General features: G+C 38.7%; 1 protein-coding gene across 2 annotated transcripts in view; it reads right to left on the bottom strand.

Annotated features, from left to right (window-relative positions):
* Positions 1-26881, bottom strand: part of cyp7a1 (cytochrome P450, family 7, subfamily A, polypeptide 1) — a 30857-nt gene continuing 3976 nt past the window's right edge. Inside the window, exons 1-6 of one of the 2 annotated variants that reach the window (XM_076293399.1) lie at positions 3306-3385; positions 2620-2860; positions 1718-2325; positions 1265-1395; positions 769-947; positions 1-660 (exon numbers count right to left, since the gene is read on the bottom strand). In XM_076293399.1, coding sequence (XP_076149514.1) covers positions 358-660; positions 769-947; positions 1265-1395; positions 1718-2325; positions 2620-2860; positions 3306-3385 — 1542 coding nt within the window. In that variant the 3' untranslated portion in view covers positions 1-357. Of the gene's footprint in view, positions 661-768; positions 948-1264; positions 1396-1717; positions 2326-2619; positions 2861-3305; positions 3386-26881 lie in introns of those variants that run through there. The other variant, XM_076293400.1, reaches the window with a different exon arrangement.

Here is a 26881-nt window from a genome sequence, read left to right on the forward strand (position 1 = left end):
TTATGTATTGGTCAGAATATTTAAGACTTATTTACATCTGTGATTGCAATAAGAAATAATTCACAATTCACAGTGATTGTACAGTACAGATTCTGTCATTTCCTTGGCAGACATTCTGTAATGAAAGCTTAGTATCATTCAGTGTTCTAGGAGTCTACCAGGAAACTATATGCAGTAAATATTACTGATAACAACACAAGATAATCAAAAACATGCCTGCTGTCACAAACAGCACCATTTACAGTATGATTACACACAATTCTTATTTCTAAACAAAAATCTATTCTTATGCACATCAGTCAGTGGTAAAAAAAATAATCTCAATATACATTAAAGACAATAATTTAAAACATGCTCTCAAAACTGAGACTTCAATCGATACCTGAAGTCAACATCATATGTTGGCTGGAGGATTCCTAAACCAGCTCGTGACTGGTCAAGTGGGGGGACTTTAACACTAGAGTCCAGCAGCTCCATATCAAAATATGCAAGCAAAAGCGAGAGGAACTGCTTGATTTCATGCATAGCAAAGAACCGTCCTGGGCATTTAGTTACCCCAGACCCGAAAGGCATATAATAGTAGCGGAGCTTGCGTCCATCTCTGTAAAAGTTTGTTTTCTCCTGTCCATTTTCATCCAAGTACCGGTCATATTTGTAGGTCTATTAAGGAAAAAAGGAATTTAGAGAGTTGTGTTAGAATAATGATATATTCTTATTACTTTTGATATAGCCTAGTAAGGATAAGGCAATGAGATTAATTTCACCAACCAGAGGATCCTCGTAGATCTCAGGATCAAAATGAAGCATCTGTGGATAGAGTGCTATCACATCATCTTTGCGTATATGGTAGGACTCTTTGTTGTCCAGGTGGAGCAGGAAGTCCTCCTTGGCAACCCGAACGTTGAGAGAAGCACTTGACAGACGCATGGCTTCCTTGATGATACTGTCTGTTAAGCAGAGAACAAATAATTATAACATCTGCATATATCCATATATTGTTGCAACTTGAAACTTACAACATTGGTGCACTCTTAAAACAAATGTGTTGTCCCTGGACACAGAGATGTGTTTAAAAAAACAATACAAGTTGTGTTGGTTTCCACGCAAGTTGTGTTATTTTCAACACATTTTGTGTAACAAATTAAAAAAAAGGAAACAACACAAAGTTGCGTTGTCCCTATCTGGACACAGAGATATGTTAAAACAACGCAAGCTGTGTTGTGTTCAACACATCCGTTTTAAGAGTGTGTGAAGATTATTTTACCTAAGACAGGCATATTGTCCAGTTGCTCTCTGGTCAGAACGAGCTGAGGGTTCATTGGATCTGCTTTCTGGTGGGAACTTTCTAGGATACTCTTCACCTCTGCAGTAGCGGCTCTCATAGCCTCAGGGCTCCTGTAGACAAGGACATGTACGAAGGAAACAAGATTACTGACCACATTTGTGTTTGTCAACTCTCTAAATATGTGGTGCAGTTATAGAGAATTGTGAAAGCAGCAAAAACTTGCTCTGTACTATGTAGTATTAGAATAACTTCCTATGACATTCCCCCTTAACGCAATACTTCATCTGTGCATGATTGTGTAGCCCTTATCACTCATAATGCAATCAACACCAGCTACTATCAGCAGCTTTCACTGAATGAGTTGATAGCATTTATCTGTGCCTACTGAATGGTTCCCTGATTATCTGCAATACATTAGGGTTGTGCTTGTACCTGATCATGTACAAGAGGGCCCAGAAGGTGGCAGGTAGGGTGTTGGCCTGAGACGCCCAAAGCAGAGCCACATGGGTGCGGGCCTTGCTGATGTCGTTGAATGTGGACAGGGTGTCGTTGAGGAGCATGCGAAGAGAAATCAAATCGGACATATTTTCTCTCTTGCTCAGATTTTCACGAAGCATGGTCTTGGCTAAGTTCTCACGGGCACTGTGTGCACTCTTAAATACATGGATGGGCAGACCAGCAACCAGCGCTGGGAAGATCTTGTCAAACTCTTTAAAGTTCTCCAAGGCGTTGAGCACAAGGGCTTTCTGGGCATCCTGGTGAGCCTGGATCTTGTCACCATTTCCCAGCTCCTTTCCAAACAATGTGAGGTAACCTGACTCGAACATAACCTTGTAACAGAAGGCAAAGATACCGTCGACCTCCCAGTTGGAGGTGGTGACCTTGAGTGTGTCAGACTGTAGCATGACTGTTTGTAGATTCTCCATCATGGTCTCAATGAGTGAAGGCAGAGCTTCCCCCTGTAGAGTTTTCAGGAAGGTCTGGTGCAGGTTTTCTGTTGTGTAGCCATGGCTTGGGTCCATGCTCTCATGGCCAAAAGCCTAGAATAAATACAATCAAAATCAGACTCAAAAGACCAACACTGAATAGATAGATAGATAGATAGATAGATAGATAGATACTTTATTGATCCCCAAGGGGAAATTCAAGGTCTCAGTAGAGGTCTTAGTCTCAGACATTACACACAACATGCACTAACAGCAGAAAAAGTAATAAAAGTATATATATATTAAAAGTATATAATATAAAAAAACTGAAGGGAAGGAACAAAAACTCATGTCAAGTTAGTTTGATGTACCATATTTTTAGTGTCTTCAACTGATTGTCTGACATACCTTGACGGATGCATTAAAGTGGAATTTCTTCCAATCAAGGTGTCTGCCCTGGCGGATGACTGAATGATAGGAGAAAGGATCACACAGGAAGTGAACATAGTCGCCAGCAATCTTACAAGTGAAGATATGGCCATATTTCTTCTGCCGACTGCGAAGGAATTCTAGGGGGTTGGCACCAAACTGGAGGGCACATCCAAGATACGGGATCCAGCCATTCTCCACTGCTGGCTCTCCAGGTTGCCTAAAAACATTCATCAGACAATTACAGATCAGACAGAGAGAAATGACCAAGTTCCATCATGTACATAGTGTACTGTAGGCAGACTAACAAGGGATACTGGTTTCTTCACATTCCCAATAGGTGTGGGAAACACTAGGTCGACATTTTAAATGTTGATGTGAAGAACAAACCGGAACATATTGTCCTGACAGGTATTCCGTTTTTTTTACATATTTTTAGATTAATTTTATCATTTTAAAACTGTCCAGCTGAAAGAGCTTAACACCATTAGATAGTAAAAAGAGACGTAAACCCTGTGATCAGCTGTATTGTTACAACAGCTTTGGTTACAAGTCCCATAGCAAGCATAACATATGAGAGACTACATGATAAATACATGAGGAGGAAAATGCTAAAAAATCTATTCATATTAAATGAATAATACTTTCAGTTAATCAATGTTTACCTCCTGCGGATCCCTAAAACCAGCCACAAGCAGCAGCAGAGTCCCACCACAACAGCCCATATGAATGCAATGCTCATCATTGTTGCAATATGAAAACAGGAGGTATACACTGAAAATGTTATCCTGGAGGATGCACTGAAACGTTCTTCTCTGTCTCAGGTTTTATAGTATGTTCACATCACAACTTATGACGTAGTCGCATTATGTTGCCAGAAGCCTCTTTGAAATCACAGTGTGTGCAGAGGTTTCTCTGTGTGTGTGTGTGCACGTGTGTGTGTGTGTGTGTCTGAGTCTACATGGCCTTGAACTGAGTCCATGGACACCTCTACCTGTGGACTAGCAGACTGTACTTTGATTACGACTGTAGGTTGGGAAACCAACCATTTCAAGGTCTTTGATTTATGTGATTTGAGGAGGGTAAGGACAGTGGAGATGCACATGATAACATATGTTTTCACCTGACCTTGTATTTATTCAATAACATTGTCTGACACCTGTATTCATACCACATTTACACTTGCAAAAGATATGAGATGAAACAAAATCTGTCAGCAGACACATGTTTGGAGAAAATCATATGATAGATCATGTTCTATGGTTTTAATACATCAAACATATGACTGTTGTGCTAAACATGCACTGCCACAACAACTCCCCCTGTTAGCCCCCACCCCACCCCCTCCAAAATGTCACACACACACACACATATAAATTAAATTAACATATTTTCCATACACCAAGGAAACCAGTGGGTTGCTTTTTTACTTTTAGATATCTATATTTGCATCAATAGGTCATTTGCATATATCAAATCCATAGGGCTGATTCTGTCAAAACTGCCATTGACACGCCTTTGACTGTATACTGTAGTAACCTAGATTTGTTGCCTCTAACAAGGGGCACTGCTGGTTAAGAAGGCTACTGATGGTTATGAATTGCAGTTGGTCACATGGTTCATTGATTTAGTACTCCTGCAATGTTTTGTGTGTTCAATTGTAAAGAACAGGTACCATACAAAGAAAACATAGCATGTTATGATGATTAGATTTGACTTTGCATAAAGAACAATCGAAGTATTGTATGTTATTTTATTTAATTAGAGGCAGCAAAACACACATTCCTAATTTGCCTCTTCTTTCTGATTTCCCCTCACACTGAGTGACAGTAGAATTTAACAATTAAACAATCTTAGTCTTACTACCTGTACTTAATCACTTGCACCTGTAGAGAATACTTTATCTGAGCCAGTTGTCAGTCACAGTGCCTATGACGCTGCCAACATTGATGAGCCAACTAAAATGATAAGGGAAGACCTTGAAGGTCATCTGCTGTAGTTTTAATTATTAACACTTGTGGAACTAGTGGGGCGTCCACTTGGCCTTGAAACCATAGATAAACTACACTGGATGTCATGCTTTGTGATCAATCCTGAAACAAAATCTGTTCAAGGGAATGTTTACCAGCTCTATAAACATACTTTGACTCAAATTCAGGAGGCTGTAATTGAACAGATTCCTGGATAGCAAAGCCAATCGTATGAGAGAACAATTGAATTTGTGAAATGCTGCTTATTTCAGTTTTTGTACACAATGCAAATATAACATATTGGTAATGAATAATACAGGAAAAACTATTTTGAAATATAACCGCAAGCAGTAATTATCGGGGTCCAAGCAAAATTGCACAGGCAAGGAGGCTGCTCTTTGGTCATCTTGGTGTCAAGAGCCAGGTTGTTGTCAGTGCACCATGATGTTAGGTGCTGAACCTCCTCCCTCTAGGCCGTCTCATTGTTGTTGCTGATGAGACCAATCACCGTAGTATCATCTGCAAACTTCATAATGGTGTTAGAGCCATGTCCAGGTGTGCAGTCGTAGGTGAAGTGTTGGTACACCGGTCTTTAGGGTGATGGTTGAGGAGGTGTGTTTATCTACCGTAAATCCTCAAATTATTGGGTACATTTTATTTACTTAGGCTGTGCAAAGCACAGGCCTTTATTTGGGGCAGGCTTGTATTCCAGGCAGGCCTTTATTTCTCACATATGTTTTATTGTGAAAACATGCCATTTGGAGCGGAATACCGGTAGGTTATCAAAAGCAGAAGATTTTTGGTTTGGGATTTAATTTACTTTTGGACTGATTGATTATATTGCTAAATGTTGAGACTGATGGGCACTAAAATCTGGGGGGTATTTGATGGTTATTAAGTTTCATGTATAGTTAAAAGAGTGTCGGGATTTCCACCTGCTGTTTATTGCGAGACAAGGCAGCCACTTTCACTCATTCATTGAACGTGCGTTGTGCCGTAATGGAAAACTTATTCCGTAGCCAAGTAGCCTAAATTTAGTTATTTTTTTAATTATGTAGGCTGGAACAATTGTGTTTTAATGTAGTGCTTCAGCCTCCGGCAAGCTGAGGGGGTGGCTGCAAGCGACTGAGCTTGAGAGCGATGTGTTGGAGACCCCTGGTGTAGGACAACGACTTTTCATTGGCAACAGTATTAAATCAACCAACAATATATAAAATATTAAGAAGAGCTCTTTTATTTCATTGAGTTAAATCGAAACAATGTCTTCCAGTGCTCATGGAGTGTTAGCCCTACTGGTAGGCAATAATTACCCTGGCTTGTATTAGGGGGCCGGCCTTTATTTGTCCAAATCGACCATGGCCCTGGCTATTAGCCGAGGTCTGGCTATAAATATAATCCCGGTCATAATTTGAGGATTTACGGTAACCTAACAGGTTAGATAAAATAGATCTAATCTAACCTAACCTAACCTAACCTAATTAAATGTTAACATGTGGCAGCTGTAGCACCCCCTATGGTTGAAATTCCACATAATTCAGAGTGCTTCCAAAAATTGATGCATAACTTTAAAAGAGAGTGATGAATCAAAAAACGGGAAAAGCCAATCTGTTAGGCTTGGTCTGTAGATGATGTGTACCGAATTCCGTTGGAATTGGATCAACGGTCTAGGAGGAGATTAGTTTTGCTTTTGAGGTTTTTGAAAATGTGGGAAAATTTGCCATGGTCAAGTGGGCATGGCTGACTTCATTAAATGCAGGAGCTCTGAAGGAACAAGGTTCTGGAGATATTAGTAAAAATGTAAATGTTCTTATTATAGTGCCCCCTGGGGACAGACTTGGGTAATTTCATTTTTTTGAGATCATGCGTTGATTTGGGACCTAAGGTGAAAATTTGGTGCCTGTACCTATTGAAGTTATGGTTGCAGATATGGTTTTGTTGCGGAAAAGTTATATTTTGAAAGGGTTAATAATCAGAACATCCCGCAGCCTCCCTGCTTGGACCCCTGAGAGAGAAAAAAACAGCAGGGAGAAAACACTATGCAGAAATTTGGATCCACTTTAAAATTCTGACTGACATGTCAACTTCATAAGAAATGTGTATCAAAATCTGGCAGTCTTTCTCAGTATTCTTGCTAGGGTATCTTTTACATACAGGATGTGTATTACTCCTAAAAATACATGCTGTGAATGTGTTTCAGATTATATAAAATATGCATGCACATTATTTACCATAAATCTAACTAATCCTAAACTTACAGATCATACATCACCTTTGGTCAGAACACCATAATGGATGCATAAATCCTCACATTACAAACAACCTTGACCTACTGAAATCAGATTAGTATTTTATCAAGAGTCCGTGTATGTGATTGCTGACACCGCTGTCTGGTGATAACCACTTCCACCCTGTTCGTGTTCAACAGTCACTTTGATTAGGAGCATTCCAGGGAGCTATTATGAAACAAGCAATAACTATTTAGGGGGTGAACTCAGGTAGTATGGGACAATCTTACCAATACAAATCTTATCAATGCAAATCAAACCAGCTAATAGGCTAATTGAAAAACAAAACATGCCAATCTCTAGGTATGGTGAAGGGTATGTGATGATGTGGGGCTATTTTAATTCCAAAGGCCAAGGGAACTTTATCAGGATGCATAGTATCCTTGATCCATTAAATAAGTAATTTGTTGGTAGTACAGGGTGCTTAAAACTGAATGCAGATGCAAAGAAAATGATACAATCACATTAACATCCAAAATATGTTCAAAACAATTATATTGTTATACTTTTACAAAATATCTTAAGTGGGTTCGTTATACTTGATTATTTATGGGGATATGGACAACATTTGTAATAAAGCAGTGTGCAATTTTATTTTTCATTAATTCAACCTTTATTTATAAAGTTCATAGAGTTCATATAGTGTCATTATGGTAAAGTGCCATATTGGTGTTGTGTTGTGGCTATGTTGCAAGATTGTAAAATTAATATATTAGGCTTTTGCGTAATATAGGCAAAGAAGAGCAGAAAGATTAACAACAATGTGCCTACTGCACCACTTGCAGTTTATGAGATGGAAACAAAAGGGAAAGGCGTTCAAGAGGAGGAGACTGCCATTAACATGTAAAGAATGCATCTGGAAACACAAAACACAATCGCGGGAAACACTGTTAGGTTGGGCGATGTTAGATTAGAAGCAGCAAATGTGGATCTGCCATCTTATCTGCTTAAGTCGTTTTTCGCACAAGATAAACAGAGTAACACGTGTAACGACCTCATTTTAATTTCAGTAATTAGAGTGCATGAAAATGCACTCTACTGTTATCCGAATTATTCTTAATATTATTATTATTATAGTGCATGAAAATGCACTATACTGTTCTTCCTAGGCTTCTTATTACAGTGCATGAAAATGCACTGTACTGTTCTTCCTAGGCTTCTTCTTATTACAGTGCATGAAAATGCACTGTACTGTTCTTCCTAGGCTTCTTATTCTTCTTCTTCTAACGCACTTAATGCAGCTTCAACCGTTTAACGTAGAAACTTCATTCAAACTATGTTACGTAGGTCTTACTTAGGACATGGGTGCTTTGTATTTTTCAGCTTTGTTACTTTTATACTTTTTAAACTATTAATTAAAAACTGTTCAAAATTTCCCCATAGACTTAACATGGACTGATGACATCACAATAGAGCCGTTAAGCAATTAGAATCCTATGGCAGGTGTTCGGGCCAGCTGCATCAACTGCCAGTCTCAGGCTTTAAGCATACAAACTGGCCCTATTAAGACTACACATCCTGTTCAACTGCTTCCTCTGTCAAAAACTGTTTCAAAATAAAAGTCCTCACTACAATATTTCACTGTTAAACAATTTAACCCTTTAAACTACTGAACTTTTTAACTGTTTAGCCATTGTAACTGTTACTTGTCATCAACTATGACTCCTACCCACTGTAGCTAGTTAGCATGGTTAACATAGTTAGCATGCTAGCATGTTAGCATGCTAGTTAGCATTTTTAGCAAAACTGCTAAAAATGATTAGCTAAGTTAGCTAAGTCACATGGTTAGCATAGTTAGCATGCTAACATGTTAGCATGCTAGTTAGCATTTTTTGCAAAACTGCTAAAAATGATTAGCTAAGTTAGCTAAGTCACATGGTTAACATAGTTAGCATGCTAACATTTTAGCATGCTAGTTAGCATTTTTTGCAAAACTGCTAAAAATAATTAGCTAAGTTAGCTAAGTCACATGGTTAGCATAGTTAACATGTTAGCATGTTAGCATGCTAGTTAGCATAACTGTTAAAAATGTTTAGTGAAGTTAGCTAAGTCACATGGTTAATATAATTAGCATGTTAGCATGCTAATTAACATAGTTATCATAACTAATAACAATGATTAGCTAGGTTAGCTAAGTCATATGGTTAGCATAGTTAACATTTTAACATTGTTAGCATGCTAGTTAGCATGGTTACTTGGTTAACATTATTATCTTTGTTAACATAGTTAGCATAACTACTAGCAAACATTGGAGCCATTCCAACTGTTAGTTATCGTCAACTATCTGCCTAAATAATTTAACCATTTCAATTATCAACCTATTTAACTGTTCAGTCATTCCAACTATAGTAAACCTTATCTACCAAGCAAATAATTTAACCATATGAACTCATCATATTTTTGCATTTTCATGCACTGTATTTCCTTCAGGAAATGCTTTTCTAGTTCTTATTCTTCTTCTTCTTCTAACGCGCTTAATACAGCTTCAACCGTTTAACGTAGAAACTTCATTCAAACTGCGTTGCGTAGGTCTTACTTATGACATGGGTGCTATGTATTTTTCATCTTTGTAACTTTTATACTTTTTAAACTATTAATTAAAAACTAATCAAAATTTCCCCATTGACTTAACATTATGATTATGACATCACAATACGGCCGTTAAGCAATTAGAATCCTATGGCAGGTGTTCGGGCCACCTGGACCAACTGCCATTCTCAGGCTTTAAGCATACAAACTGGCCCTATTAAGACTACACATCCTGTTCAACTGCTTCCTCTGCCAAAAACTGTTTCAAAATAAAAGTCCTCACTACAATATTTCACTGTTAAACAATTTAACCCTTTAAACTACTGAACTTTTTAACTGTTCAGCCATTGTAACTGTTACTTGTCATCAACTATGACTCCTACCCACTGTAGTTAGTTAGCATGGTTAGCATAGTTAGCATGTTAGCATGTTAGTTAGCATTTTTAACAAAACTGCTAAAAATGTTTAGCTAAGTTAGCTAAGTCACATGGTTAGCATAGTTAGCATGCTAGCATGTTAGCATGCTAGTTAGCATTTTTTGCAAAACTGCTAAAAATGATTAGCTAAGTTAGCTAAGTCACATGGTTAGCATAGTTAGCATGCTAGCATGTTAGCATGCTAGTTAGCATTTTTTGTAAAACTACTAAAAATGATTAGCTAAGTTAGCTAAGTCACATGGTTAGCATAGTTAGCATGCTAGCATGTTAGCATGCTAGTTAGCATTTTTAGTAAAACTGCAAAAAATGATTAGCTGAGTTAGCTAAGTCACATGGTTAGCATGTTAGCATGTTAATTAGCATAGTTATCATAACTAATAAAAATGATTAGCTAGGTTAGCAAAGTCATATGGTTAGCATAGTTAACATTTTAACATTGTTAGCATGCTAGTTAGCATAGTAACTTGGTTAACATTATTATCTTTATTAACATAGTTAGCATAACTACTAGCAAACATTGGAGCCATTCCAACTGTTAGTTATCGTCAACTATCTGCCTAAATAATTTAACCATTTCAATTATCAACCTATTTAACTGTTTAGTCATTCCAACTATATTAAACCTTATCTACCAAGCAAATAATTTAACCATATGAACGCATCATATTTTTGCATTTTCATGCACTGTATTTCCTTCAGGAAATGCTTTTCTAGTTCTTCTTATTCTTCTTCTTCTAACGCGTTTAATGCAGCTTCAACCGTTTAACGTAGAAACTTCATTCAAACTTTGTTACGTAGGTCTTACTTAGGACAAGAGTGCTATGTATTTTTTATCTTTGTAACTTTTATACTTTTTAAACTATTAATTAAAAACTATCAAAATTTCCCCATTGACTTAACATTGCCCTTTATGACATCACAGCAATTAGAATCCTGTGGCAGGTGTTTCGGCCACCTGTTTCAACTGCCAGTCTCAGGCTTTAAGCATACAAACTGGCCCTATTAAGACTACACATCCTGTTCAACTGCTTCCTCTGCCAAAAACTGTTTCAAAATAAAAGTCCTCACTACAATATTTCACTGTTAAACAATTTAACCCTTTAAACTACTGAACTTTTTAACTGTTCAGCCATTGTAACTGTTACTTGTCATCAACTATGACTCCTACCCACTGTAACTAGTTAGCATGGTTAGCATAGTTTAGCATACTAGCATGTTAGCATGCTAACATGTTAGCATGCTAATTAGCATTTTTAGCAAAACTGCTAAAAATGTTTAGCCAAGTTAGCTAAGTCATATGGTTAGCATAGTTAGCATGCTAACATGTTAGCATGCTAGTTAGCATTTTTTACAAAACTGCTAAAAATGATTAGCTAAGTTAGCTAAGTAACATGGTTAGCATAGTTAGCATGCTAGCATGTTAGCATGCTAGTTAGCATTTTTTACAAAACTGCTAAAAATGATTAGCTAAGTTAGCTAAGTCACATGGTTAGCATAGTTAGCATGCTAACATGTTAGCATGCTAATTAGCATAGTTAGCATTATTGCTAAAAATGATTAGCAAAGTTAGCTAAGTCACGTGGTGAACATAGTTAGCATGCTAGCATATTAGCATGCTAGTTAGCATAGTTAGCATAACTGTTAAAAAAGATTAGCGAAGTTAGCTAAGTCACATGGTTAGCATAATTAGCATTTTAGCATGCTAATTAGCATAGTTATCATAACTAATAAAAATGATTAGCTAGGTTAGCTAAGTCATATGGTTAGCATAGTTAACATTTTAACATTGTTAGCATGCTAGTTAGCATAGTTACTTGGTTAACATTATTATCTTTGTTAACATAGTTAGCATAACTACTAGCAAACATTGGAGCCATTCCAACTGTTAGTTATCGTCAACTATCTGCCTAAATAATTGAACCATTTCAATTATCAACCTATTTAACTGTTCAGTCATTCCAACTATAGTGAACCTTATCTACCAAGCAAATAATTTAACCATATGAACTCATCATATTTTTGCATTTTCATGCACTGTATTTCCTTCAGGAAATGCTTTTCTAGTTCTTCTAACGCTTTTTGTGCGTTTAATACAGCTTCAACCGTTTAACTTAGAAACTTAATTCAAACTGCGTTGCGTAGGTCTTACTTATGTGACTTCAGCTATGTATTTTTCAACTTTGTAACTTTTATACTTTTTAAACTATTAATTAAAAACTACTAAAATTTCCCCATCAAAGTCAAAGTTTTTCAAAGTCAGCTTTATTGTCAATTTCTTCACATGTTCCAGACATACAAAGAGATCGAAATTACGTTTCTCACTATCCCACGGTGGAGACAAGACATATTTTAACAATTTTAAGTCCACAGACAAACATAACATTCAAGTAAACAAAAAAGTAAGTAAATAAGTAAAAAAGAGGGCACATATAATGAAAAAATAAGAGCAGCAAAATTTGGTTGAAATTGTGCATAGACAGTCAATAAAATAAAATACTAGTGCAAAGTCAGGCCAATAAGAGGCTGAGGTAGTTCTGTTTGACCTAAGTAAGAAATAAAGTGGCATAGTGGTGCAAGTTATGTAAGAGCAGCAGAAGTGTTGTGTTTCCAGGACAACAACAACAAGTTGCAAAGTGTACAAGTGTGCAAGTGGAGTGGTGCAGGCGGCCATTTGTGGGTCCAATGTCCAGGATGTTATGTAGCTGAGGGTGGAGGGGGGAGAGGAGGGAGAGAGTTCAGCATCCTAACAGCTTGGTGTATGAAGCTGTTGGTGAGTCTGGTAGTGCGGGAGCGCAGGCTTCTGTACCTCTTCCCAGAGGGCAGTAGATCAAACAGATTGTGAGCGGGGTGACTTGCATCACTCACAATTTTGGTCGCCTTGCGGGTGAGGTGGGTGGTGTAAATGTCCTTCAGGGAGGGGAGTGAAGCACCAATAATCCTTCCAGCTGTGTTCACTATGCGCTGCAGGGCTTTCCTGTTGTATTCAGTGCAGCTTCCGCCCCACACAGCGATACAGCTGGAGAGGATGCTCTCAATGGTGCCTCGGTAGAATGTGGTCATGATGGCTGGTGGAGCACTTGCTCGCCTGAGTTTCCGCAGGAAGTACAGGCGGCGCTGAGCTCTCTTCGCCAGTGATGCTGTGTTGGTGGTCCAGGAGAGGTCTTCACTGATGTGCACCCCCAGGAATTTGGTGCTGCTCGCTCTCTCCACCACAGCACCGTCGATGGTCAGTGGCAGGTGTTGGGTGTGACCTCTCCGGAAGTCAACAACAATCTCTTTGGTCTTGCTGACGTTCAGCAGGAGGTTGTTGTCCCTGCACCACGTGGTCAGATGGTCGACCTCCAACCTGTATTGAGTCTCGTCGCCCTTGGTGATGAGACCCACCAGAGTTGTGTCGTCAGCAAATTTCACTATGTGATTGTTGCTGTAGGTTGCAGTGCAGTCATGCGTCAGCAGGGTGAAGAGCAGCGGACTGAGCACGCAGCCTTGGGGGGCCCCTGTGCTCAGTGTGATGCTGCTTGAGGTATTGTTGCCAACACGTACTACTTGAGGCCTCTGACAGAGGAAGTCCAGTAGCCAGTTGCAGAGGTAGGTACTGAGTCCCAGTTTGTCAAGTTTGCAGATGAGTTGTTGTGGTATTATGGTGTTGAATGCAGAACTGAAGTCTATAAACAGCAATCTCACATATGAGTCTCTTTTTTCCAGGTGGGTGAGGGCTGGGTGGAGGGCAGAGCAGATTGCATCCTCTGTAGACCGTTTGGCTCGGTATGCAAACTGGAAGGGGTCCAGGGTGGGGGGGAGAATGGATTTGATATGTGACATGACAAGCCGCTCAAAGCACTTCATGATTCACCCATTGACTTAACATTAGATTATGACATCACAATAGAGCAATTAGAATCCTATGCCAGGTGTTCAGGCCACCTGGATCACCATATATGGCTCTGGCCAGGCCGCGTCTATCGTTATTCCAACCCAGTTTAGATTAACTTCCGCATGACGCGGCGTTCGTTCGCATGGAAACAGACATAGAGCGTTATAGCTGTCACTGGCTGCCACTCGCGGCTGTCATTAGAATTAGAATTAGACACTGGCGGGATTTTCTCACATTTTGATAGAGAAATATATGCGGTAGGTAGACGCTTTTCTCAGACATTTTGATAGAGAAATATTCTAGTATTCCAGTTCAGTAATTAATTAATTGCGATAACGACTATTATATATTATCTTCGTTGTGGTTTACATCACCTACTGTATTTCTGCCTAACTTAGCAGCTATAGGGTTGTAAAACTGAAATCAAAATGATGAACGATCACACATATGCAGCTCTGAGGTAACGTTAATAAGTTATAGCTTAATTTGCTGTTGTTACTTACAAGCCTACAGCTGAAATGTACAAAAAAATGTGTTTATAAATCTAACATGTATTCTTGTATCACATCTCCATTTTAAAGTCTACAAACAGACTCGGACATCGATACCAGCAGGTAAGGTCATGTTATGTTTCACGTTAACGTTAATAAGTAAAGTTGTCTGCAGTCATATCAAGCTAACGTTAGCAAACAAGGCATCATCATCAGTAGCCTACACTAGCATGTCACTCACACTAGACACAGTATGCTAGCATTGCAAACAAGAGACACATTTCAGAGATTTTCTAGCAGGATGACCTAAAAGACAGATAGCTTAACTATGCATGCACCTCACCTGAAGAATAAGTGAAAGGACATACTCCCATCATCACTCGGAGATACTTTGCCAAACTTCTCAGATGAGTCTTGTCTCAACTACTTCGCGAGATTCTTCGTGTATTTAGACAAAACGAAGCAATCCATTTGAGAGTACTGACACCTACTGACTGATTTGTGTAGCTACCTTACCAATTGGTTAAAAACTACAGCTCAATTTCTCAAGCTTTTCTCTCTTCAGAGATTTAGGAAAACTTCTATGCATTAACCCTTGTAAGGTGTTTGGGTCTGTGGGACTCGTTTTCAATGTTTGCTTAAAGAAACAAATATGCTATTTTTTATTTCTCCTAAGAACCCCCCCCCCCCCCACCACCACCACCACCACCACCCCACCACCACACACACACACACACACACACACACACACACACACACACACACACATGGTTATTATGGTTACGCTTTTGCCCAAAGCGACATAGCCTACAAAAACAAAACAACATAATACTTAGATTTAACAGGAAACAAATTAGGATGTTGGTCAGACTATAATAAGGAGAATAGCAATAATAATATCCATTCAATCAATGATATAAAAACGATAACATGGTAAGACTACAGTAAGGAGAATGTCAATAATAAACAACAATGTCAAATTAATCATAATGCATAAGAAGTGCTTAAGACACATAACTATTACATATGAGGTGTTCAGGTCTACTGGACCCGAGTGTAATAATTGTAGGTGATATGCACCTTACATGTCCTTCTCTTAACTCGGCCTGGTGTGTGTGTGTGTGTGTGTTTGTGTGTGTGTGTGTGTGTGTGTGTGTGTGTGTGTGATATGTTGTATTTCTGCACCTGCTACTCTCACACAAAGTTACAAAATGTTTACATTTCAAGCACTTTCACCTGTTTTGATTAAGTTCTAAGAAATAAGCAGTATATTAATACTTTTTTGATTGCCTTTATTTCAGGCAAAGTGGTCGTCCGATCTGCTCTGGACCGAAGTCTACCAATCTAGACGACTATCCACAATTGAAGGTATGAATGGGGTATAGTCATGTCAAAGAAATCCAGCACTGTCCCACTCAACCTGACAGTGTTCGAAAAATTGGGACAGGGCATGTCAGATTGAGTGTGACAGGACTAAAGTTCAATGCATGTACACACATTTTCATGCTGTTGGTTAAAATGCTGTGTCTGAATATGGAATTTCAGGTTACATTACACATAAGATGAGAGAGAATAAAAAAGTCGTCACCGTACAGAGAACACAAAAGATGGTAGGCCTACCCATATAGAGGACGCCGCCCTTATAGAGAACACAAAATACCCGCACAGAGAACACAAAAGACGGCACCCGTACAGAGCACCGAAGGACCGAAGGAGAAGTGAATTAGTTACAGGAGAAGGAAAGAGCAGCTACGTAGAAAAAAAACTCAAGCAGTGGAGTGGAAAGAGAATGGTCATCCAGGAGGCAGAGGTGTGCAAACTTTAAAAAAAAAAAGGCCAGGAAAGCAGCAGGACCAGATCAGCTTTCCCCAGCTGTTTTTAGACAATGTGCTGATCAACTGGCACCTGTCTTCACTGACACACCTCTCTGCAGCAGTGTGTAGTTCCACAGTGTTTTAAAGCCTCGACAAGCATACCGGTTTCGAAGACAACAGAAACAACTGGGCTTAATAACTTCAGGCCTGTTGCCCTCACTTCGGTGGCTATGAAGGTGTTTGAACTTGTGGTACTCTCCCATCTGCAAACCACAGTATAACCGCTGATGGATCCAGTTTGCTTACCAGTCTAACAGATCTGTGGAAGATGCCATCAACCTAGGAGGAGTTTACTTTATACTGCAACACCTGGAGTCAAGCAACACATATGCACGCAAGATGTTCATTGCCCTTAGCTCTGCTTTTAACACCATTGATCCACTCATCCTCTTCTCTAGGTTACAAGCCATGAACATCAACTCAACTCTGTGTTAATGGATACTGGACTTCCTAATGAATAGGAATTCAATCAGTCAAGGTTAACAATACAACATCATGCCATGACTTGAGATCTCGTAACAAAGAAGGTCCGCACACTTGCTCTCCGTTTATTTTCTTTTATTTGACTTAAATCCCCATACACATGACGTTTCGAGCCCTTCGGCTCTTCATCAGACTTGAGATCTCACTATCACTCTGTCAAGGTATTGAAGTATGCAGATGACACCACCATCATCGGCCTCATTAGTGACAATGATGAGTCCCAGTACCACAACAGAACCCTTGTGGTGCTCTTCTACAAAGCCATCATTGAAAGCATCATCTCATTTTCAATCACCGTCTGGTATGGGAGCTCTGACAGTTGCACCAAGAGGTAATTAGAGAGTTGTCACCAAAGCCCACAACATCACTGGTTGTGACCTTCCATCAGTCCATTCCCTGTATGCTTAACGCAGCTTGAACCAAGCAACCAAGATCATCAGGGACGCCTCATATCCGAGCCATGATCTCTTTCAACTTCTGCCCTCTGGAAGACGCTGTAGATCTCTGAAGTACTAAGTTACCAAATATTCAAGACCTTTACAGTCAGTGCTGCAGGACAAAGACCTAGCGGATCCTCGCCGACCCCAGTCATCCCAGCCACAGTCTCTTTACTCTCCTACCATCTGGTAGAAGGTACAAGAGTATGTGGACCTCTACCAGCAGATATATTTTGTTGAATTGAATTGAGTAAGCCACCAGGATGCATTCTATTCCTCATACCTAATCAAACTCAAATCTCAGTTTTTTTTTTTTATTTATTTATTTTATATTTATTATTTTTCTCTCTGTCTCTTTTGCCCCCCCCCCCCCCCCCCACACACAGGTACCCCCCCCCCACCACCACCACCACCACTTAACCCCCTTACACAAATACTGTACCATTTTATCACCAACCCACCCCCCACCCACCCGCCCACATGATCTTGTGTACCCAACACCTAAATCCAAGAATTTCTCTCCACTCTTGTCTTATATTATGACAGTGTTGTTCTTTGTGGTGATTTTAATTTTCATGTTGATGACTCCAGTAATGTTCATGCTACTGATTTCCTAAACATTGTTAAATCTTTTCAATTTTGCCAACATGTGTCTGGACCCACACATAACCGTGGTCATACACTGGACCTTGTTTTCACTCTGGGTCTTAAAATATCCTCTGTTGATTGTTTTGATATGACTGTATCTGATCATAACTGTATAGTTTTTAGCTGTGAAACATCCATCATCAATACTGTCACTCCCAGCTCTTTCTGTTCCCGCATATTCAATGAGCATAGTGCCTCAAAATTCTGTGCATTATTCCAGAGTCAATGCCCTGACCTCTTAACTTTTAAAGACACTGAGACCATTATACAATATACATGCATTTATTTCTTCACGCCTGGATTACTGCAATAGTCTTTTTTCTTGTCTGAACCAAAAATCTATAAAGAGACTTTAAACTGTTCAGTATTCAGCTGCCCGGCTTCTTACTAAGACAAAGTACTGTAATCACATTACTCCTTTTTTAGCCTCACTGCACTGGCTCCCAGTAAGCTTTAGAATTGATTTTAAGATTCTTCTGATTACTTTTAAAGCTCTACATGGCCTGTCTCCCAACTACATATCTGACCTCCTAGTACCTTACACACCTGTGCGTACTTTAAGATCATCTGGTAGTGGTTTCCTTACTATTCCTAAGGTCAATCTCAAAACTAAAGGGGAGAGAGCATTTAGTGTCAGGGCATCTAGGCTCTGCAATGACCTGCCTGATGAAATCAGGTCAGCCAAGTCAATATGCTCTTTTAAATCCCTCCTTAAAACTCATCTTTACAAGCAAGCCTTCCTTAGTTTTGTTTAAGTAATATACTCCATTTTGTGTTAAGTTTATTAAGTTTTATTTCAGTGTCAAGTTTTATTTCAGTAAGTTTTATTTCAGTATCCTAAGTTTTATTTCAGTGTCAAGTTTTATTTCAGTAAGTTTTATTTCAGTGTAAGTTTATTTTCCTTTTTCAAATGTATGTTAAGTTCTAATTGAATTAGTATATATTATTTGATTATTATATTATTATGTCTTATTTGCATTTTCATTTATGTTGATATTGTACAGCACATTGTAACTTTGTTTTGAAAAGTGCTATATAAATAAAGATTATTATTATTATTATTATTATTATCCAATCAATAATTTATGGCTGGATTTTAAAAAGGGTTGTCTGTGCCCATTCCCTGTGCAACCTAACAAAACTTAAGCAGTTTTGTAAAGACAAAACTAGTAAAATTGCAATATCCAAGGGGGTGAATACTTTTTATAGTCACTGTAGTTTGAATTATTTATGTAATTAGTTGGTCAAGAAGAATCATTGTTGTAATGATTGATTGTATGCAAGTTTATGATACAATGACAATAAACAATCATGATTCTTGAAATGTTTCCATTATTTTTATAAATCATTTTACACAGTGTAGTGTCCCACTTTAGCTGACAAAATGTCTCACTCAACTAGATTGCTACCGTTTTCCAATTGACTCTTATTTCAAAGGGTTGGCTACCTAGTCAGTACAAATATCATGTCTGCTACCTTGATGACACAATCGAGTCATTGGGAGACCACGCTGCTTTTGATGCCACTGTGCGGGTGGATGTCGGCACTCCTGAACAAACCCAGGAGTGGCTAACCAACCTGAAGATGTCATCGGGGGTGACATGGAGAGTCGATGTTACTCGACCTAGGTTGGGACGCCGTGTGCTTTTTAAGGTAAGAGTCAAAAATAATGTAAAAGCAAATTATCATTAAGCCTTCCTCTGAACATTAATGTAACTGTATTACATATTTGCCAAGGCAAGTTACAAGTGCCAGCACAGGGTCAACATAAAGACCGCAAACAGCAGGACATCAAAAAACACCTGCTGTCCAGCAAAACTACATGTCCTGCTGAAGTCTGCTAGGGGGCAAATGAGCAAGTGAGTTTATTGATCCAGTAATTCATGATTTTAGTGTGTCTTTGAAGCAATATTCAGTAGTATACATATATATTTCATAGGACCAAAGACCAGCACATGCCCGAATTCCCTTTTGAGGTCCGCATTTCTAATCATCACAACCACAATTTATATGTTGCGGATGCTCTCCGTCACCGAGATGTGGGGGGGAAAGTACAGGAAACCCTTATAGGGCTGTTTGAAAATGGTCACAGCCCCACATCTGCCCTTGCTGTGGTAAAACACGATCTCCAGATGGAGTATGGAGAAAGGTTTTTGTACGCCTCTGCAAACAGGGAGATATGCCCAGACCTCCCATATGTACAAAGGTTGGTATAACATCTGACCCCCACTTTGGGAACCCCTGCTTTAGCCTATAGTGATTAACGAAGTTCGATGAAAATCCTTAAACCCCTTTGGATTCTGAAATTCATAATCTACGTACTTCCATTGATAGCAAAACTGTCTTTGCTATATTTTCTTCCACCTTCAACAATTTTTACTCAGGCTACACTATTTGCATCATATTAACGGTTAAGCCATACTCCTACCAGAGAGTAACATCGACTCTCCATGTCACCCCCGATGACATCTTCAGGTTGGTTAGCCACTCCTGGGTTTGTTCAGGAGTGCCGACATCCACCCGCACAGTGGCATCAAAAGCAGCGTGGTCTCCCAATGACTCGATTGTGTCATCAAGGTAGCAGACATGATATTTGTACTGACTAGGTAGCCAACCCTTTGAAATAAGAGTCAATTGGAAAACGGTAGCAATCTAGTTGAGTGAGACATTTTGTCAGCTAAAGTGGGACACTACACTGTGTAAAATGATTTATAAAAATAATGGAAACATTTCAAGAATCATGATTGTTTATTGTCATTGTATCATAAACTTGCATACAATCAATCATTACAACAATGATTCTTCTTGACCAACTAATTACATAAATAATTCAAACTACAGTGACTATAAAAAGTATTCACCCCCTTGGATATTGCAATTTTACTAGTTTTGTCTTTACAAAACTGCTTAAGTTTTGTTAGGTTGCACAGGGAATGGGCACAGACAACCCTTTTTAAAATCCAGCCATAAATTATTGATTGGATAATAATAATAATAATAATAATAATCTTTATTTATATAGCACTTTTCAAAACAAAGTTACAATGTGCTGTACAATATCAACATAAATGAAAATGCAAATAAGACATAATAATATAATAATCAAATAATATATACTAATTCAATTAGAACTTAACATACATTTGAAAAAGGAAAATAAACTTACACTGAAATAAAACTTACTGAAATAAAACTTGACACTGAAATAAAACTTAGGATACTGAAATAAAACTTACTGAAATAAAACTTGACACTGAAATAAAACTTAATAAACTTAACACAAAATGGAGTATATTACTTAAACAAAACTAAGGAAGGCTTGCTTGTAAAGATGAGTTTTAAGGAGGGATTTAAAAGAGCATATTGACTTGGCTGACCTGATTTCATCAGGCAGGTCATTGCAGAGCCTAGATGCCCTGACACTAAATGCTCTCTCCCCTTTAGTTTTGAGATTGACCTTAGGAATAGTAAGGAAACCACTACCAGATGATCTTAAAGTACGCACAGGTGTGTAAGGTACTAGGAGGTCAGATATGTAGTTGGGAGACAGGCCATGTAGAGCTTTAAAAGTAATCAGAAGAATCTTAAAATCAATTCTAAAGCTTACTGGGAGCCAGTGCAGTGAGGCTAAAAAAGGAGTAATGTGATTACAGTACTTTGTCTTAGTAAGAAGCCGGGCAGCTGAATACTGAACAGTTTAAAGTCTCTTTATAGATTTTTGGTTCAGACAAGAAAAAAGACTATTGCAGTAATCCAGGCGTGAAGAAATAAATGCATGTATATTGTATAATGGTCTCAGTGTCTTTAAAAGTTAAGAGGTCAGGGCATTGACTCTGGAATAATGCACAGAATTTTGAGGCACTATGCTCATTGAATATGCGGGAACAGAAAGAGCTGGGAGTGACAGTATTGATGATGGATGTTTCACAGCTAAAAACTATACAGTTATGATCAGATACAGTCATATCAAAACAATCAACAGAGGATATTTTAAGACCCAGAGTGAAAACAAGGTCCAGTGTATGACCACGGTTATGTGTGGGTCCAGACACATGTTGGCAAAATTGAAAAGATTTAACAATGTTTAGGAAATCAGTAGCATGAACATTACTGGAGTCATCAACATGAAAATTAAAATCACCACAAAGAACAACACTGTCATAATATAAGACAAGAGTGGAGAGAAATTCTTGGATTTAGGTGTTGGGTACACAAGATCATGTGGGCGGGTGGGTGGGGGGTGGGTTGGTGATAAAATGGTACAGTATTTGTGTAAGGGGGTTAAGTGGTGGTGGTGGTGGTGGGGGGGGGGTACCTGTGTGTGGGGGGGGGGGGGGGGGGCAAAAGAGACAGAGAGAAAAATAATAAATATAAAATAAATAAATAAAAAAAAAAAACTGAGATTTGAGTTTGATTAGGTATGAGGAATAGAATGCATCCTGGTGGCTTACTCAATTCAATTCAACAAAATATATCTGCTGGTAGAGGTCCACATACTCTTGTACCTTCTACCAGATGGTAGGAGAGTAAAGAGACTGTGGCTGGGATGACTGGGGTCGGCGAGGATCCGCTAGGTCTTTGTCCTGCAGCACTGACTGTAAAGGTCTTGAATATTTGGTAACTTAGTACTTCAGAGATCTACAGCGTCTTCCAGAGGGCAGAAGTTGAAAGAGATCATGGCTCGGATATGAGGCGTCCCTGATGATCTTGGTTGCTTGGTTCAAGCTGCGTTAAGCATACAGGGAATGGACTGATGGAAGGTCACAACCAGTGATGTTGTGGGCTTTGGTGACAACTCTCTAATTACCTCTTGGTGCAACTGTCAGAGCTCCCATACCAGACGGTGATTGAAAATGAGATGATGCTTTCAATGATGGCTTTGTAGAAGAGCACCACAAGGGTTCTGTTGTGGTACTGGGACTCATCATTGTCACTAATGAGGCCGATGATGGTGGTGTCATCTGCATACTTCAATACCTTGACAGAGTGATAGTGAGATCTCAAGTCTGATGAAGAGCCGAAGGGCTCGAAACGTCATGTGTATGGGGATTTAAGTCAAATAAAAGAAAATAAACGGAGAGCAAGTGTGCGGACCTTCTTTGTTACGAGATCTCAAGTCATGGCATGATGTTGTATTGTTAACCTTGACTGATTGAATTCCTATTCATTAGGAAGTCCAGTATCCATTAACACAGAGTTGAGTTGATGTTCATGGCTTGTAACCTAGAGAAGAGGATGAGTGGATCAATGGTGTTAAAAGCAGAGCTAAGGGCAATGAACATCTTGCGTGCATATGTGTTGCTTGACTCCAGGTGTTGCAGTATAAAGTAAACTCCTCCTAGGTTGATGGCATCTTCCACAGATCTGTTAGACTGGTAAGCAAACTGGATCCATCAGCGGTTATACTGTGGTTTGCAGATGGGAGAGTACCACAAGTTCAAACACCTTCATAGCCACCGAAGTGAGGGCAACAGGCCTGAAGTTATTAAGCCCAGTTGTTTCTGTTGTCTTCGAAACCGGTATGCTTGTCGAGGCTTTAAAACACTGTGGAACTACACACTGCTGCAGAGAGGTGTGTCAGTGAAGACAGGTGCCAGTTGATCAGCACATTGTCTAAAAACAGCTGGGGAAAGCTGATCTGGTCCTGCTGCTTTCCTGGCCTTTTTTTTTTTAAAGTTTGCACACCTCTGCCTCCTGGATGACCATTCTCTTTCCACTCCACTGCTTGAGTTTTTTTTCTACGTAGCTGCTCTTTCCTTCTCCTGTAACTAATTCACTTCTCCTTCGGTCCTTCGGTGCTCTGTACGGGTGCCGTCTTTTGTGTTCTCTGTGCGGGTATTTTGTGTTCTCTATAAGGGCGGCGTCCTCTATATGGGTAGGCCTACCATCTTTTGTGTTCTCTGTACGGTGACGACTTTTTTATTCTCTCTCATCTTATGTGTAATGTAACCTGAAATTCCATATTCAGACACAGCATTTTAACCAACAGCATGAAAATGTGTGTACATGCATTGAACTTTAGTCCTGTCACACTCAATCTGACATGCCCTGTCCCAATTTTTCGAACACTGTCAGGTTGAGTGGGACAGTGCTGGATTTCTTTGACATGACTATACCCCATTCATACCTTCAATTGTGGATAGTCGTCTAGATTGGTAGACTTCGGTCCAGAGCAGATCGGACGACCACTTTGCCTGAAATAAAGGCAATCAAAAAAGTATTAATATACTGCTTATTTCTTAGAACTTAATCAAAACAGGTGAAAGTGCTTGAAATGTAAACATTTTGTAACTTTGTGTGAGAGTAGCAGGTGCAGAAATACAACATATCACACACACACACACACACACACACACACACACACAAACACACACACACACACACACACACCAGGCCGAGTTAAGAGAAGGACATGTAAGGTGCATATCACCTACAATTATTACACTCGGGTCCAGTAGACCTGAACACCTCATATGTAATAGTTATGTGTCTTAAGCACTTCTTATGCATTATGATTAATTTGACATTGTTGTTTATTATTGACATTCTCCTTACTGTAGTCTTACCATGTTATCGTTTTTATATCATTGATTGAATGGATATTATTATTGCTATTCTCCTTATTATAGTCTGACCAACATCCTAATTTGTTTCCTGTTAAATCTAAGTATTATGTTGTTTTGTTTTTGTAGGCTATGTCGCTTTGGGCAAAAGCGTAACCATAATAACCATGTGTGTGTGTGTGTGTGTGTGTGTGTGTGTGTGTGTGTGTGTGTGTGGTGGTGGGGTGGTGGTGGTGGTGGTGGTGGGGGGGGGGGGGGGTTCTTAGGAGAAATAAAAAATAGCATATTTGTTTCTTTAAGCAAACATTGAAAACGAGTCCCACAGACCCAAACACCTTACAAGGGTTAATGCATAGAAGTTTTCCTAAATCTCTGAAGAGAGAAAAGCTTGAGAAATTGAGCTGTAGTTTTTAACCAATTGGTAAGGTAGCTACACAAATCAGTCAGTAGGTGTCAGTACTCTCAAATGGATTGCTTCGTTTTGTCTAAATACACGAAGAATCTCGCGAAGTAGTTGAGACAAGACTCATCTGAGAAGTTTGGCAAAGTATCTCCGAGTGATGATGGGAGTATGTCCTTTCACTTATTCTTCAGGTGAGGTGCATGCATAGTTAAGCTATCTGTCTTTTAGGTCATCCTGCTAGAAAATCTCTGAAATGTGTCTCTTGTTTGCAATGCTAGCATACTGTGTCTAGTGTGAGTGACATGCTAGTGTAGGCTACTGATGATGATGCCTTGTTTGCTAACGTTAGCTTGATATGACTGCAGACAACTTTACTTATTAACGTTAACGTGAAACATAACATGACCTTACCTGCTGGTATCGATGTCCGAGTCTGTTTGTAGACTTTAAAATGGAGATGTGATACAAGAATACATGTTAGATTTATAAACACATTTTTTTGTACATTTCAGCTGTAGGCTTGTAAGTAACAACAGCAAATTAAGCTATAACTTATTAACGTTACCTCAGAGCTGCATATGTGTGATCGTTCATCATTTTGATTTCAGTTTTACAACCCTATAGCTGCTAAGTTAGGCAGAAATACAGTAGGTGATGTAAACCACAACGAAGATAATATATAATAGTCGTTATCGCAATTAATTAATTACTGAACTGGAATACTAGAATATTTCTCTATCAAAATGTCTGAGAAAAGCGTCTACCTACCGCATATATTTCTCTATCAAAATGTGAGAAAATCCCGCCAGTGTCTAATTCTAATTCTAATGACAGCCGCGAGTGGCAGCCAGTGACAGCTATAACGCTCTATGTCTGTTTCCATGCGAACGAACGCCGCGTCATGCGGAAGTTAATCTAAACTGGGTTGGAATAACGATAGACGCCGGCTAGGCCACCTGGATCAACTGAGTTTCTCAGGCTTTATGACATCATAGCAATTAGAATATTGTGCCAGGTGGCCAGGCCACATAGATCAACTGTCAGTTTCTCAGGCTTTAAGCATACAGGCTCATTCTATGCTATAAGCCTGAGAAACTGTTCAGTCATTCCAACTATATTAAACCTCATCTATCTAGCAAATAGTTTAACCTTTTAAACTATCCACCTATTTAACTGTTCAGTCATTCCAACTATATTAAACCTCATCTATCTAGCAAATAGTTTAACCTTTTAAGCTATCCACCTATTTAACTGTTCAGTCATTCCAACTATATTAAACCTCGTCTACCTAGTTCAGTCATTCCAACTATATTAAACATCATCTACCTAGCAAATAATTTAACCTTTTAAACCATCCACCTATTTAACTGTTCAGTCATTCCAACTATATTAAAACTCATCTACCTAGTTCAGTCATTCCAACTATATTAAACATCATCTACCTAGCAAATAATTTAACCTTTTAAACAATCCACCTATTTAACTGTTCAGTCATTCCAACTATATTAAACCTCATCTACCTAGTTCAGTCATTCCAACTATATTAAACATCATCTACCTAGCAAATAATTTAACCTTTTAAACCATTCACCTATTTTAACTGTTCAGTCATTCCAACTATATTAAACCTCGTCTACCTAGTTCAGTCATTCCAACTATATTAAAACTCATCTACCTAGCAAATAATTTAACGATTTAAACTATCCACCTATTTAACTGTTCAGTCATTCCAACTATATTAAACCTCATCTACCTAGCAAATAATTTAACCTTTTAAACCATCCACCTATATAACTGTTCAGTCAAATGATTAGCTAAGTTAGCTAAATCACATGGTTAGCATAGTTAGCATTGTTAAATTTTTTTCCAAAACTGCTAGAAAACATGAGCTAAGTTAGCTAAGTAACTTGGTCAAAATAATTAGCGTTGTTAGCATAACTGCTAGCAAACATTAGAGCCATTCCAACTGTCAGTTATCGTCAACTATCTACCTATATAGAACCTTTAAACTATTTGTCTATCAACACACATTAAACTATCAGTCTGTCAACTACTTTTAAACTATCTACATTTAACTTTTAAACTTTCAACATTCATTGAACTATATGTCTATTAAACTATCTGTCTATTAACAACTGTTAAACTATCTACATTCAACTTTTAAACTGTCTACTTCTAAACTATCAACTTTTATTAAGCTATGCTATGTGTGTCCTAGCTTCATTTTCATGCACTCGTAATTCCCTG

The sequence above is a fragment of the Alosa pseudoharengus genome, unplaced genomic scaffold (genome assembly GCF_046254945.1).
Source record: "Alosa pseudoharengus isolate Yale_2024_CS ecotype anadromous, Long Island Sound unplaced genomic scaffold, YU_APseudo_1.1 YU_APseudo_1.1_scf_2, whole genome shotgun sequence".
In the NCBI taxonomy this organism is placed as follows: Eukaryota; Metazoa; Chordata; class Actinopteri; order Clupeiformes; family Clupeidae; genus Alosa; species Alosa pseudoharengus.